Here is a 16,635-nt window from a genome sequence, read left to right on the forward strand (position 1 = left end):
TGAGTCAGCCTCAGAGAGTTGCCAGGAAGAGGGATGGAGTCCGTGGCTAGGGAATGGAATTTGTTGGAAGAATCAAAGACTCTTCCCAATATTTAATTGTAGGAAATTTCTGCTCATCCAGTTCTGGATGTAGGACAAGCAGTTTGATAATTTAGCAGAGAGTCAAGAGAGTTATTGATAAGCTAAAGCGAGATGTCGTCAGTGTACATGTGGAAACTGACACTAGTATATAAGTTGTCTGGTCACGGTGGAACCCACTGAGTTTTACCTTACCACATGAAATGTAAAGGATCTATAATTAGAAAAAAAAGCCATAACCTGCAACTTCCATTATGAAGGCTTGTGATGCAACTCAAACCCCCTCCCCTCTATGTTATTGTGGGTGACATAACACTGGGCCTTTCTGTCATATTTTCCGATGGTAGGGTCTTTTCTGTTTTAGGTCAGCATCCATAGTAGTAAATCTGGTTACATTTGCATTTTGCAATTTTTGTGTCTTTTGCTTCTTCAATATGCAAACCTGCAGCCTGATGTGTTTGACCACAGTGGGTTCTTTCAACATGGAAATGTACTGCCCAGAAACAGGCTATTCGGTCCAACTGGTCTGTGTTGGTGTTTATGTTCCACGCGAGCCTCCTCCCACCCTACTTCATCTCATCCTATTAGCATATCCTTCTATTCCTTTCTGCTTCATGTGTTTATCCCTCTTCCCCTTAAGTATATCTATGTTATTCCCCTCAATCACTCCCTGCGATAGAGTTCCACATTCTCACCACTCTCTGGATGAAGTTTCTCCTGAATTCCCTGTTGGATTTATTCGTGCCTATCTTATATTTGTGGCCCCTAGTTTTGCTCTGCGCCACAAGTGGAAACATGTTCTCTATGTCTACCCTATCAAAGCCTTTCATAATCTTCAATACCTCTATTAGATCATCTCTCTGCCTAAGTCTGAAGGCAATGTCTGAGTGTTCATGAAACAGTCAGAGCAGGATTTCACAAAGTTAGCAGCGATCGTTGTTATCTGATGGTGCTCAATGAATGATTTTAGGGATATCACCTGTGTAGGGGCCCCAACAACCCCACTGCCTTGTGGGCGTCTCGGGAGAGACCAAGGCTAAGGGAGTAAACCCTAACAGAAAATCCGGAGCGGAACCCCGTAGGCGGTCATGTGTCACCTTTGGCATGTTTCCGGCAGTTCCTGCAGCCATACTGGTGCCAAACGTCGTGCCCTGCACTCCTTTGGACCCCACCAGAAAGGCCGAGAGGGGGGTTTTGATGACTGGGCAACTCTCAACCTCCATAAATTTGCCCAGGCATGCGCCATGGAGAGGTCACTCCACTGACCACCTCCAGGTGCGTATCCATTGTCTCTCGAGATAAGGAGGCCCAAAAGAAAGAAAGAAAAGAAGAAAATGGACCACTGCCAAGATTGTTGCTGCACTGGATTTTGAAGTACAGGGGCTTAGAAATTCATTGGCACCATGTCCAATTTACAGGTGCAGAATTGGCTTCCATGTGTTCAATCTGGCGAGTGGTGTGCACCCATTCCACACTGGAATGCACAGCCTGCCATATTGGTGAAGGCTCTCACATAGGCATCTCTAAGCTCGTGACTGAAATGGGGATTAGGCCCTTTGTAAATCAAGGGCTGCATGCCTGTTTCAGGCCCCTTTTTACAAAATTTGTTCATGACTGACCACAGATTACACTAAGTTGCTAATCTCAGGCACTAGGCAGCCAAGCCTGTGGATTTTAAAGGGCTGCTGGAGGCTAACTCCTGAATGGTTAAGTTTTTATTTTTTTTACTTACTTTATTTTGGAGCCAGGAGGAAGCAGTAATGGTTGTTCCACCTCCATATTAAATTGAGTGGGGGGTACGCGGCTTACCCCCCACCCACTGGGACGTGTATTACAGCCTCAGCTGGGGTTCGAGTTGACACATCTTGGTGAACCTGCTGAGATCTCTGTGCTCCTTTAATTCTGGATTCTTGAACGTCCCTGATTTTAATTGCTCCAACATTAGCGGCCAGACCTTCAGCTCCCTGGGCCCTAAGCTCTGGAATTCCCTCCCTAAACCTCTCCACTTCTCTACCTCTCCCTCCTCCATTAATCTCTTTTGGGCCTCCTTATCTCGAGAGACAATGGATACGCGCCTGGAGGTGGTCAGTGGTTTGTGAAGCAGCGCCTGGAGTGGCTATAAAGGCCAATTCTGGAGTAACAGGCTCTTCCACAGGTGCTGCAGAGAAATTTGTTTGTTGGGGCTGTTGCACAGTTGGCTCTCCCCTTGCGCCTCTGTCTTTTTTCCTGCCAACTACTAAGTCTCTTCGACTCGCCACAATTTAGCCCTGTCTTTATGGCTGCCCGCCAGCTCTGGCGAATGCTGGCAACTGACTCCCACGACTTGTGATCAATGTCACACGATTTCATGTCGCGTTTGCAGACGTCTTTATAACGGAGACATGGACGGCCGGTGGGTCTGATACCAGTGGCGAGCTCGCTGTACAATGTGTCTTTGGGGATCCTGCCATCTTCCATGCGGCTCACATGGCCAAGCCATCTCAAGCGCCGCTGACTCAGTAGTGTGTATAAGCTGGGGATGTTGGCCGCTTCAAGGACTTCTGTGTTGGAGATATAGTCCTGCCACCTGATGCCAAGTATTCTCCGAAGGCAGCGAAGATGGAATGAATTGAGACGTCGCTCTTGGCTGGCATACGTTGTCCAGGCCTCGCTGCCGTAGAGCAAGGTACTGAGGACACAGGCCTGATACACTCGGACTTTTGTGTTCCGTGTCAGTGCGCCATTTTCCCACACTCTCTTGGCCAGTCTGGACATTAAGATGCTCTTTAAAACCTACCGCTTTGACCAAGATTTTGGTCACCTGTCCTGACATCTCCGGTGAAGCACCTTGGGACGTTTTACTACATTAAAGGGGCCGTAATTGCCAGTTGTTCTTGTTCAGTCAATAGAAACAAAATACCCCCCCCACCTGATGTCTTTTATTTCTTCAAAATCTACTACCACGATCATTTTATCGTTGTAGACAATCAAATCCCAAACTACTGATCACCGATAAAGCAAATGAACTTCCGTGAACAATTACTGTGCGATATTAGCTAGCACACACCAGCACTGTAGGTGCACTGGGCTGTACTGTAGACAGGAAGCAGTTGGAGCAAAAGCATAAAAAGTATTTTTATTAAACACTGTAACAACCATCGACTCCGCTCTTCCTGTCTGCGAAGCCATGGAGAGACAGGGGCTGTGGTTTAATTTCAAAAGATGCATAAACCATGGGCTGTGCCTCTGAAATACTTGCGAGGTGTTCAAAGCCATCAGCTACTATCGTTTTTTTAACAGCTGTTAGGTAATGTTAGAACCGAGCTGTGTAGACTGAGATCGATAAGTTTAGTTGGGTAAAGGTAGTAAGGGATAGGGAAATGGGCAGGTAACTGGAGTTGAGGTGCAGATCAGCCAGGACCTAAAAGAATTCTGGACCAATAATACAGCACACTAAGATGGCACATTATAAGTTTGTTAAAATAAACATATCTGTAGAAATATCGCCCTTAAATCATAATATTGTCTTTGTGTATCTCTTCTTTTTATTTTTTATATCTCCATAACCTATTTTTAAATATTAAAATTGCTGTGTCTCAGCCTATCACTCTTTGCTGCATAGGAACAGGAGTAGGCCATTCAGCCCCTCGAGCCTGCCACACAAGAACAGGAGGCCATTCATCCCCTCAAGCCTATTTCACCATTTAGTGAGATCATGGCTGATCTGTGATCTAACTCCATGTACCCGCCTTTGCCCCATATCCCTTAATACGTTGGGTTAACAAAAACCTATCAATCTCAGCTTTAAAACTTACAATTGATCCAGTATCGATTGCCATTTGTGGAAGAGAGTTCCAAACTTCTACCACCCTTTGTGTGTAGAAGTGTTTCTTAATTTCACTCCTGAAAGGTCTGGCTCTAATATTTACAGGCCCTAGTCCTAGACACCCCCAACCAGGGAAATAGTTTCTGTCTATCCACCCCCATCAGTTCCCTTAATGTTTTTTAAAACTTCAATGATTTCACCCATTAATCTTCTAAATTCTAGGGAATACAACTCTAGTTTGTGTAATCTCCCCTCGTAATTTAACCCCTGGAGTCCAGGTACCATTCTGGTAAATCTACACTGCATTCCCTCCAAGGCCAATATATCCTTCCTAAGGTGTGGTGCCCAGAACTGCTCTCAGTAACTCCAGGTGTGGTCTAACCCGAGCTTTGTATAGCTGAAGGATGAATTCTACCCCCTTGTATTCTAGTCCTCGAGATATAAAGGCCAACATTCCATACAGAGGTAAAACCACCTTAAAATACTGGTGATTTCTGAACTGCAGCCTATCCCAAACTGCAAAGCTCCTTAACCATTTTTTAAAACATATTTGTACTTAATTCACCTAAGTGGGAACAATAAGCTAATAAAGTCCATAAAACTGACAAAGCTGTGAGGTTTACTGTGAGGGTAAAGGATGCATTTTACATTTTCAGGTCTTCTCCCTCCTCGCCTGCAGTGATTTGGAAGAAGATTAAAGAATGCAAAATGAACAGGACTGAGGATGCAATATCAAGGGGAAAAAAGCATCAGATCCAAATATGGAAAGCATACAATACACTAATGTCCAGAACCTGATAGCCATTAAGGCACCTGTTATACTGCAGGACCACTTACAGTGGAAGAGGTTCTAAATACGTGAGTGGTTTGAGTAAGAATGTTTGCGTACTGAGTTACACGGCCATGGGTTAGACACACCCAATTGTTAATTTTAATCATTTGTGCTGGCAGATGACACAGTTCAGTGGTTAGCACTATTCCATCTGAGTCAGAAAGTCATGGGTCAAGCCCCAGGCCAAAGACATGAGCACAAAATCCAGGCAGGCACTCCCAGTGCAGTACTGAGGGAGCACTGTAGTGTTGGAGCATCAGTACTGTGGCAGTGCTGCACTGTCAAAGGGGCAGTAATATGGGAGTACTGCACTGTTGGAGAGCTAGTACTGAGAGAGTGTAGCTCTGTCAGAGGGTTAGTACTGAGGGAATTTGGTAGTGTCAGAGCATCAGTACTGAGGAAGTGCCGCACTGACAAAGCAGCAGTACTGAGGGAGTGCTGCAATGTCGGAGGGTCAGTACTGAGGGAGCGCTGCACTGTCAGAGGGTCAGTACTGAGGGAGTGCTGCACTGTCAGATGGTCAGTATTGAGGGAGTGCTGCACTGTCGGAGGGTCAGTACTGAGGGAGCGCTGCACTGTCAGAGGGTCAGTACTGAGGGAGTGCTGCACTGTCAGATGGTCAGTACTGAGGGAGTGCTGCAATGTCGGAGGGTCAGTACTGAGGGAGCGCTGTACTGTCAGAGGGTCAGTACTGAGGGAGTGCTGCAATGTCGGAGGGTCAGTACTGAGGGAGTGCTGCACTGTCGGAGGGTCAGTACTGAGGGAGCGCTGCACTGTCAGAGGGTCAGTACTGAGGGAGTGCTGCAATGTCGGAGGTTCAGTACTGAGGGAGCGCTGCACTGTCGAAGGGTCAGTACTGAGGGAGTGCTGCACTGTCGGAGGGTCAGTACTGAGGGAGTGCTGCACTGTCGGAGGTTCAGTACTGAGGGAGTGCTGCACTGTCAGAGGGTCAGTACTGAGGGAGTGCTGCACTTTCGGAGGGTCAGTACTGAGGGAGCGCTGCACTGTCAGAGGGTCAGTACTGAGGGAGTGCTGCAATGTCGGAGGGTCAGTACTGAGGGAGCGCTGCACTGTCAGAGGGTCAGTACTGAGGGAGTGCTGCACTGTCAGATGGTCAGTATTGAGGGAGTGCTGCACTGTCGGAGGGTCAGTACTGAGGGAGCGCCGGACTGTCGGAGGAGTGATACTGAGAGAGTGCTGCACTGTCAAAGGTGCCATTTTTTGGCTGAGATGTTAAAGTGAGGCCCCCTCCGCTCTCTCAGGTGGATATAAAAGATCAGATGGCAACATTTATAGTCTTACATAGTATTTACAGCACAGAAACAGGGCATTCAGACATGTGGTTTGTGCCACTCAAGCCTCCTCCTCCATTCTCATCTCAGTATATCAGCATAACATACAAACATACGAATTAGGAGAAAGAGCAGGCCACTCGGCCCTTTTTATTTCTTTCTTCCTCGTGTGTTTATCCAGTTTCCACTTATTCTCTCTCTGTGGTAGTGAGTTACACCTTATCACCACTCTCTGGGTAAAGAAATTTTTCCTGAATTCTCTATTGATTTGTTAGTGACTGTCTTATATTTATAACATCTAGTTCCATCGTAAGTGGAAACATTTTCTCTACGTCTACTCTACCAAACCCCTTGATAAGCTTAACTATCTCTATTAGGTTATCTCTCAGGCTTTTCTGAGGAAGAGTGGGGGAGTTCTCCCTAATATTTATCTCTTAAACAACATCACTAAATCTGATCATTATCACATTACTGTTTGTGGAATCTTGCTGTGTGAACATTTTAAAGACCTCTATTAGGTCACCCCCTCAGTCTTCTCTTTTCCCAAGGAAATAGCCCCCGCCTGATTAATCTTTCTTGGTAGGTATAAGCTTTCAGTTCTGGTATTATCTTTTTTTGCACTTTCTGCAGTGCCTCTATATCCTTTCAAACTCATTGATGCAAAAACCAGAACTTACAGAGAAATCTGATGTGAATCAGAGCTGCTGTTCCATATTCTCATGGCTGATTTTCATAAAGATTCAATGGACAGATAACACAGTGATAATGAAGCAAATATTGATTGGCAGTAACAGTTACAACAAAATAGTCAACATTTTAGTACATTAAAGGCATGTTCGAGCATTGTAATTTCTAGTGACTATATGTAACACAGTAATTATTTAACACTGAATCAGTTCTAAAACTTTCAATAAGTCTGCAGAAAGCTCAAATCTTCCCTTTGAACTGAGAGTTTGTTTTAGCGTGCTCAGCTCCTACCTTGTACTTGTACCATCCACAGCGATAACCACACTGCATAAGTACATCTGATATTTCCACTCACAAACATAGTTGATCACCCTGATTAATCTAGAAAGGAAAGTAGTTTTCTGTAATGCTCTGTCCTAATGAGCACTGCTTGAGGGTAATAAATGACACTGGACATTCAAACCAATCGGCTTTTGTATCCGTTGCAGATATAAATGGTATTACCTCCGACGGAGCCTTCATAGCACGCTTGCTTTGTTGAATTGTCTCAGTGTATCTTTAGCACTGTTGCATTTGATGGCTCAAAAGCTGAACAGATGCTTCCTCGCACAGACGCCTCTCTAAACAAATAGTTTCCATTCGCCTTGATCTCATGGTATGAGAGACCCCAGGACGTGGAACAGATCACCATCCGTCACTGATGCACCGTCCTGCGCGGTATGCAAAGTGTGCATGGAAAAGCCTCGTCCTCTTTAATATCATAGTTTGTATCATGGGGAAAGACAACTGGATGCAGTGTGTTTTCTAAATGGCTTCCTGGTAACTCAAAATAGCAGATGTGATAAAGAGGATGGCCAGTCAGATGGTTATATATCATCCTGGGACAGAGTATCATAGAGTCATTCAGCCCATCGATTCTGTGCCTGCTCTTTGAAAGAGCTATCCAATTGATTCCACTCCCCCCTGCTCTTTCCCCATAGCCCTGCGGATTTTTCCTAGTCAAGTATTTAGCCAATTCCCTTTTGAAAGTTACTATTGAATCTGCTTCCACTGCCCTTTCAGGCAGCGCGTTCCAGATCACAACAACTCACTGTGTAAAAACAATTCTCCTCATTGCTCCCTCTGGTTCATTTGCCAATTACCTTAAATCTGTGTCCTCTGGTTACTGACCCTCCTACCAGTGGAACTAGTTTCTCCTTATTTACTCAAACAAAACCCTTCATAATTTTAAACACCTTTAAATCTCCCTATTGTAATGAGAAGCAACACCCATAATCTTCTCTGCTCCAAGGAGAACAATCCCAGCTTCTCCAGTCTCTCCACATAAAATGAAGTCCCTCATCCCTGGTTCCATTCTAGTAAATCTCCACTGCACCCTCTCCAGGGCCTTGACATCCTTCCTAAAGTGTGGTGCCCAGAATTGGACATAAAACTCCAGCTGAGGCCTAACCAGTGATTTATAGATAACTTCCATGGTTTATCCTCTATGTTCAGTTATCGCCCTTGGGCAAGGTGAAAAATTGAAGTGAAAGGGGTACTAACCCTCAAAAATCACTGTGCGGTGCGTATAGTTCCAGTATCTTTCTCACTTTTGATTTAGAATGTTCCAGTTGTGCAGCAAAAAACTATTGATCTCAGCCTTGAAAACTTTAGTTGAATCTCAGTATCCTTTTGGGACTGGTGAATCTCTGCTGCAACCCCTCCAAGGCCAATATATCCTTCCCGAAATGCCGAGCCCAGAACTAAACCCAATGCTCTAAATGGGGTCTAACCAAGATGCTGTGTAACTGAAGTAACACTTCATCATGCAAAAGGGTGGGTGGGGGGGTGGTCACACAAACGATGGACTCAGAGGAAGAAAGTCTTGGTCTGAAGAAGGTTGCAGAAATAGGGAAAGGTGAGATCTTGGAGGGTCTTAAACACAAGAAAAAATGGTTCCAGGGATGAAGAGCTTCAGTTATGCGGATCGATTGGAGAAGGTTGAGAGAAGATTTGATAAAGGTGTTCAAAATCATGAGGGGTCTGGACAGAATAGATAGGGAGAAACTGTTCCCATTGGTGGAGGGATCAAGAACATGAGGACACCGATTTAAGGTAACTGGTAAAAGAAGCGATGGCAACATGAGGAAAAGCCTTTTCGTGCAGCATGCGATTAGGATCTGGAATGCACTGCCAGAGAGTGTGGTGGAGGCAGATTCAATCATGGCTTTCAAAAGGGAAATGGATAATTATTGGAAGAGAATAAATTTGCAGGGCTATGGGGAAAAGGGAACAGAGTGGGACTAGGTGAGTTTCTCTTGCAGAGTTGGCACGGACACGATGGGCTCCTTCTGTGCTGTAATCATTCTATAATTCTACAAGGAGAATAAATTTAAACATGAGGTGTTGGGGAACCAGAGTCAATGGAGATCGATGAGGGCCGGCAACAACAACAACTTACGTTTACGTAACCCTTTAATGTGGCAAAGCTTTCCAAGGTGCTTCACTGAAGCACTAACAAAATTTGACACTGAGCCATTTAAGGAGATATTAGGACAGGTGACCAAAAGTTTGGTCAAAGAGGTAAGTTTTATGGAGCATCTTAGAGGAGGAGAGTGAGGTGGAGAGGTTTAGGGAGGGAATTCCAGAGCTTAGGGCCCAGACAGTTGAAGGTACGGCCGCCAATGGTGGAGCAATGGAAATCAGGGATGTGCAAGAAGCCGGAATTGGAGAGTTGGGCTAGTGGGATTCCTGCAGTCGAGTTTTGATTGAATTGAAGTTTACTGAATGCTGGAGATTTCTCACTTAAAGAATTGTGTTCGCTGGAAAGTTGAAAGAAAATTTATGGAATTTTAGTTGAGGTAATAATGAGCTACTTGTTATAAAAAAAAGAATACTTTCTGAACACGTGCACCAGAATTGAGTTGTTGCATTGCCCTTTCTCTATAAAGAATCTCAGACAACTTTCCAGTTTGCTTTCTACACCATAGTCCAACATCTCCAGCCTAATCTGGTGTGCACTTTTGTAATACTCACTTGCTGGCAATAAATGATTAACATCAACTATTTTTGGAAACCAAATTGGACTTTATTCCAACTGCAGTGATTATGATTGATGAGATTATGGAATAACTTTTTTCTTAGGTTCTTTGTGACCTGCTATCTCTCATGCTGCCAAGCTTACATGGAGCACTCTTTATAACCTAATCTTCAACGTCATGTTGTCATGTGGCAGTCAGGACTCTGAATTCCTCCTAAACTGGCTTTGCTGAAAATGATTCACTCCCAAAGAGTTGAAGAGTGATATGGAAATGAAGGGTCACGATGAGATGTGAAACATGAAACGATTTGGTTTGAGCTAAAAAGGAGGAACTAGACAGGGAAGGCTAGAGGGGAAATGCTGCAGCTCCCAGGCTAGGTAAAGGAAGGCAATTTATACAAGGAGGTAAAAAGAGTTTAATAAGATTGCAGTGTAATATCGATTAATCAATCCAGTGTAAAGATGGCATGCATTCAAAAACGGATGAGAACTGGTGAATGTGGAACTACATTACTTCTAGATTCATTGGGGCTGATTCCACAATTTGCAGAGCACACAATTTGGGAAGTGAACATATGCATGTGTCCAGTGTGAAGATAAAGGTCTTCAGCAGAACTGCGTTCATTCTGAATGTTTGGGCATTAAGTTCTGCTAAGTTGTACTTCCGTCCATTGTTAACACAACAACTTGCTTTTATATAGCACCTTTAACATAGTTAAACATCCCAAGGTTCTTCAAACAAAATTTGACACCGAGCCACATAAGGAGATATATTATGTCAAATCAGATAGGTTTTAAGGATAGTCCTAATCCAGGAGAGACAGGAGAGAAGTGAAGAGGGTTAAAGAGGGAATTCCAGAGCTTAGGCCTGAGGCAGCTGAGGCACAGCCGTCATTGGTGGAGCCTTGATAATCAGCGATGCTGAAGAGACCAGAAAGAGATCCTGTCTGCCCTCTCAGATGGATGTAAAAGAATCCATGGCACCATTTCGAAGAAGAGCAGAGGAGTTCTCCCCGGTGTCCTGGCCAATACTTATCCCTCAATCAACATCACAAAAACAGATTATCTGGTCATTATCACATTGCTGTTTTGGGATCTTGCTGTGCACTAATTGGTTGCCACGTTTCCTACATTACAACAGTGACTACACTTGAAAAAGTACTTCATTCACTGTAAAGCACTTTGGGACATCCTATGGTTGTGAAAGGCGCTATATAAATGCTAGTCATTCTTTCTTTCTTGAGCGTAAAATCCAGGCTGATACTTCGAGCCCAGCACTGAGGGAGTGCTGCATTGTCAGAAGTGCCATCTTTCAGTATGAGATACTAAACTGAGGCCCTATCTTTCCTTTTGAGTGGATGTAAAAGATCCCATGGCACTATTATCTTGGTATCAGAGCTAATATTTATCCCACAACAAACATCACTAAAAGACATTGGCAGGCTATTATATTATGCTGCTTGTAGGATCTTGCTGTGCACAAATTGTGTTATGACTGAGGCGGGAGGAGTGCACTGTTTATTCTAGTTCAACTTCTCCACGGGTCACAACATATATTGAATATTTTTCCCACTTATCGATATGTTCAATCATAGACTCTATTTTTATCCCAGAATAAAACACACCAACCAGATTTCTTTAATAAACAACAAAATTATCAGTTTATTATAAAACAAGTCTTGACCATTAATGAAGTAAAACCCAAACACACAGACTGAAATATTAAAGCTCCCTTTTTACCTTAGTCCCTCACACTCACACACATATAACGGTTAACCGGAAAAATAAAAGGATTTTTATTTTTAGAGCTCTATTACAGGCAAAAACAAAACACTTGGACTGAATACTTGTTCATTCTTGAAGAAACAGCAGATGAGATATGTTGTGTTCCAAAAATGACATACAGTCTGGTGTCTGAGTACACGTAGACGGGTCACTGGGATCTTTTAGAACAGTTCTTTTCAGGTGGCATTGAGAATTAATTTAGCAGGCTTTTCTTCAAAGACAGGAGATGAGATGCATTGACACAGTGGACTTCTCAGGGTCTTCTAGAGAGGTGCTGGAAAGCTGAGCTGGCTTGTGATCTTCTCGCCTTCCTTGGGAATTCTCTTCTCTCCTTGGAAGTTCTCTTCCTTTTTATACAGTTCAACACCAACTCAAAACAATTCAAAAGTGAAACCGACAACAGGAGGCCAACCTTTTGACCTCCATCAATCTTGACCTGTCACTTCTTTGTAAACAACTTCTCCAGGTGTCCAAAGTTCTCTGTTGTTTATAGAGCTGGAAGTCAAATGGTTTCCTGGAAAGGACTGTTATTGTTGCTGGAAGTCAGGTGGTTTCCCAGAAAGGCTTGTTTTCCTCACAAGATTTTTCAGTGACCCTTTTAAAAAACATTTCCAGGGACTGTTTTTCAAAGTCAAGTGGCCTTTACATGACCCCCTTTGAAAACCCCAAAGTTTAACATTTTTTCAATCTTTCAAAAATGAATCAGCAAAGAATAAATTTAACACAACACAGAGGCACTGTTGTAACAACTGGTTGCCATGTTTCCTACATTACAACAGTGAGTACACTTCAACGTGCTTTGGCACATCCTGGGGTCATGAAAGGTGCAATACAAATCTTTTTTCTTAACCCTTCTCTGCCTAAAACTCCCTCGTCCGAGTTTATATTATTTATTTTGCTTTATTTCTTGGTTCTTTCGGTTCTGCTCCATCTCTAAAATTTTCCTCCGTTCTCTTAGTTATTTACATGATTTAATCCCTTGGTTCCTAGGCATCTTCATCAAGCTGTAGTTGGGATAGAGTTGTTCAGGAAGGTTTTTAGCTTCCTCAATGGGTTGGCAGTGCATGAGATACGACACCTTTGGAGCTCAATTCTGTGTGCACTCTCTGATTAGACCACATCTGGAGTACTGGGTTCAGTTCTGAGCACTGCCCCTCAGGAATGATATATTGGCCTTGGAATGATTCTCCAGAACAATACCGGGGCTTAAAGTGTTAAATTATGAGACAAGGTTGCATAGACCAGGCTTAGATTAAGAGCTGAAGATTAAGAGCCCCACTTTAACATCTTATCCGAATAATAGCACCTCTGACAGTGCAGTGCTCCCTTAGTATGGCCCCTCTGACGGTGCAGCACTCCCACAGTACTGCCACTCAGATAATGCAGTGCTCCCTCAGTACTGACCCTCCGACTGTGCAGTGCTCCCTCAGTACTGACCCTCAGACAATGTAGTGCACCCTCAGTACTGACCCTCCGAAAGTGCAGTGCTCCCTCAGTACTGACCCTCCAACAATGCAGCACGCCCACAGTACTGACCTTCCCACAGTGCAGCACTCCCTCAGTACTGACCGTCCGACAGTGCAGCATTCCCTCAGTACTGACCGTCCGACAGTGCAGCACTCCCTCAGTACTGACCCTCCGACAGTACAGCACTCCCTCAGTACTGACCCTCCGACAGTGCAGCACTCCCTCAGTACTGACCGTCCGACAGTGCAGCACTCCCTCAGTACTGACCCTCCGACAGTGCAGTACTCCCTCAGTACTGACCCTCCGACAGTGCAGCACTCCCTCAGTACTGACCTTCTGACAGTGCAGCACTCCCTCAGTACTGACCCTCCGACAGTACAGCACTCCCTCAGTACTGACCCTCCGACAGTGCAGCACTCCCTCAGTACTGACCTTCTGACAGTGCAGCACTCCCTCAGTACTGACCCTCCGACAGTGCAGCACTCCCTCAGTACTGACCTTCTGACAGTGCAGCACTCCCTCAGTACTGCACTGAAGTGTCAAATCTGTGCTCAAGCCTCTGTAGTGGGACTTGAGCCCAGAACCTTCTGACTCCTGGAAAATCTTACATTTGTCCAACAATGCAGTCGAGGTGTTTAAGATGAATAAAGGATTTGATAGGGTCGATAAAGAGAAACTACTTCCTCTGGTTGGGGGGGCGGGGGGGGGGGGGGGTGGGGGGTGGAGTCCAGAACAAGGGGGCAGAACCTTAAAATTAAGGTTCAGGGGTGATGTCAGGAAGCACCTCTTCACACAAAGGCTAGTGGAAATCTGGAACACTCTCCCCCAAAAAGCTGTTGAGGCCGGGGTTCAACTGAAAATCTCAATGTTTGGTAAGGATGTTAAGAGTTATGGAACCATGGTGCGGCGGAGGGGGGGCGGTAGATGGGGTTAAGATACAGATTGGCTATGATCAAACTGACTGGTGGCGAATCAGGCCGAGGGGCTGAATGGCCTCCTCCTGTTCCTATAGTGTTACCCAGGAAGGTGTTTATCTTGCCTTATGGACACTCGATGCTTTGGTAGTTTAATGCCATGAGGTGCTGCTCTTCTAGAGCCCCCTTCTCAGTGTGATGCCTGTGAAAGTTTGATGCCACTATGTGTAATCTCCATGCAGGAGGTCGGAAATTGAAATGGGCAGCTGAAGGATCCTGAATGGGATTTGCTATGCCTAACCCCAATGAGATTCACCAACTGGGTGGGTGGGTTGAGGAATCCTTCAACCGATGTCCAGCTCCACATTTACACCTACAACGGGCCCGATGCCTGTTTTAGGCGGGAGCTCACAAATAAAAAACTAGGTCCGCTAATTCGGCAGTGAGCTGAAAGCAGGATGTAGCCAACTGCTAAATTGGTCTGCTTTCCACCCAAAAACAGGCACAATGCACACTGACGTCTACCTCCGCACATTTGATTTTTGGCACACATCACAGCTCAAATGGGTGAGGACAAGGTACCAGCTCTGACTGTCTGAGGACCTCTACTTAAAGGCAGCCTGTGCCTCTGAAAAAGGTGTACCTCTGCTGGAAAATGATGCTCTGATTCTGCTGGTGAAAGCACTTTGTCCAGGCCCCCCCCTCCTATTTTCAGATGGTGCCTTGGAGGAGCTCAAAATGCAAGTGAACAGCAGAAAGGAGGACCGGCTTCCCCTCTGATCAGTACTGGGTGCCCAGACAGGTTTGCCAATCACAATGGGGCAAGGTGGAAGAGGAGAGCAATGCCAGCATCGTTGCACCCAGTAGCAGTGCCAGGAAGAAGACTAATGATCCCACCAGGACTACAAAGGTAAGACTCCCCTTCAACGTCTCCCTTCGTCTGTCTTTGGCCCCAGCACCAGCAATACCTTTCTCCCCCACTTCCCAAATCAATCCTCCAATCATAATGGGATATTTCACTGCCAGTACTTGCACACTCAGCTACTCACAACTACTCCCCCTCATGTTGCCACTTGACGTCCCTTCCTCTCATCATTCACACTGTGGTAAGCTGCCTCACATATCTTCAAAAAATCCTTCAACAGGATACACACTATCCCTTCCTGCAGGAAAACCCTTGCTAACCCACAGTGACTGACTCCTAGAGCAACACACAGCCACTTAGTGTCTAAATTGTAAAGAGGTTTTCACAGTGTCCTGCCCAAGTGGATGGGTTATTTTCACTTTAATTGGTAGATTCCCATCATTACTAGACTTCCACAAATAAGTGTCGTCTCAAAAAAATGGGTCGTACAACCTCTTGCTTATGTGAAGCAGCCGCATCAGATCAATTATTGGACATAACAAAATAGGGAATGTTATTGATATTCTGCTTACATTTTCCAGTCCCCCTGTTGATTTGTTCAACCTTTTAACCAACCCAAGATCAAAGTCCATATGTGCAAATTGCACTTACAAAAAGAACGCTCAAAGATTCTCTCGGAACTGAACCAACTAGAGTTTTGGTAAGCACTTCTGTCACATATTTTATGTGAATTAATTTTGCATGGAGATATGGCTTGAATTTAATCATCAGCTCCTTACATTGTAATGTAACAGGTGCCTCTAATTTCCCCTGTGTCTGTTTTAATTGTTTTTCACATTGTTAGTTTGTGTCTTGATTTTTGTTGCTGGTCAAATATTGACATTAATCATCAAATATTTGGGTTTAATTGAATAAGCAGGTAAATAACTTTTAATTACAAATTCTAGTGCTTCTGTGCATTTTCACAGTTTAACAAAGCAAAAAAATCCAGACAGCCTGGAATTCTCAGTGAATATGTGTTATCCCATTGTTTGTTCCAGTAACAGACATTGTCCTGGTTCAATTTTCCAAATTACTTTAACACATCTTTGATTTAAGAGCAGTAACTTACTTCTGAAATAATAGCTGCAGATGGGGTAATCACCAAACACAAAATGCATTGTTTACCACATTAGGTACCCTGTGTAGAGGTACAGCACTGATAATGAGATCCACACACCCTCGATCAAAATCTTTCGGTGTTAACTGTGGTTCAGTGGCAGCACTCTCACCTCTGAGTGAGAAGGCAATATCTAAAAGCAAGATATTTCTACTTTTCTTTTACACACATTGACAGTAACTTTCTGAGTGTGTGCTGCTGGAGGGACTCAGGGTCTCACTGACAGCAGTCAAAGGGTTAAATTATGAGGACAGGTTGCATAGACTAGGCTTGTATTCCATTAGTCATAGAGTCATAGAGTTATACAGCACAGAAACAGGCCCTTCGGCCCATCGTGCACCTAACTATTCTAATCCCATTTTCCAGCACTTGGCCCGTAGCCTTGTATGCTACGGTGTTTCAAGTGCTAATCTAAATACTTCTTAAATGTTGTGAGGGTTCCTGCCTCTACCACCTCTTCAGGCAGTGCATTCCAGACTCCAACCACCTTCTGAGTGAAATTTTTTTCCCCCAACTCCCCTCTAAACCTTCTGCCCCTTACCTTAAATCTATGCCCCCTGGTTATTGACCATTCCTCTAAGGGAAAAAGTTTCTTCCTATCTAGCCTATCAATGCCCCTCATAATTTTGTATACCTCAATCAGGTCCCCCCTCAGCCTTCTCTGCTCTAAGGAAAACAATCCTAGCCTATCCAGTCTCCCTTCATAGCTGAAATGCTCCAGCCCAGGCAACA

The 16,635-nt window shown here is 44.5% G+C and overlaps 1 protein-coding gene and 1 long non-coding RNA gene across 6 annotated transcripts in view; one reads left to right on the forward strand and one right to left on the reverse strand.

The window, feature by feature from the left end:
- The window catches only part of LOC137371509 (uncharacterized), a 42,794-nt gene that overhangs the window by 11,503 nt on the left and 14,656 nt on the right, over positions 1–16,635 (reverse strand). The window contains exon 1 of one of the 4 annotated variants that reach the window (XR_010975237.1): positions 7,199–7,310. The exons of the other annotated variants lie outside the window; for them this stretch is intronic. This is a non-coding gene — a long non-coding RNA (uncharacterized lncRNA). Of the gene's footprint in view, positions 1–7,198; positions 7,311–16,635 lie in introns of those variants that run through there. 4 annotated transcript variants of the gene reach the window in all.
- pdzk1 (PDZ domain containing 1) overlaps positions 15,219–16,635 on the forward strand; it is a 32,805-nt gene continuing 31,388 nt past the window's right edge. The window contains exon 1 of one of the 2 annotated variants that reach the window (XM_068034197.1): positions 15,219–15,444. In XM_068034197.1, the coding sequence (XP_067890298.1) occupies positions 15,377–15,444 (68 nt within the window). In that variant the 5' untranslated portion in view covers positions 15,219–15,376. The remainder of the gene's footprint in view (positions 15,445–16,635) is intronic. The other variant, XM_068034199.1, reaches the window with a different exon arrangement.

The sequence above is a fragment of the Heterodontus francisci genome, chromosome 6, assembly GCF_036365525.1.
Source record: "Heterodontus francisci isolate sHetFra1 chromosome 6, sHetFra1.hap1, whole genome shotgun sequence".
NCBI lineage: Eukaryota > Metazoa > Chordata > Chondrichthyes > Heterodontiformes > Heterodontidae > Heterodontus > Heterodontus francisci.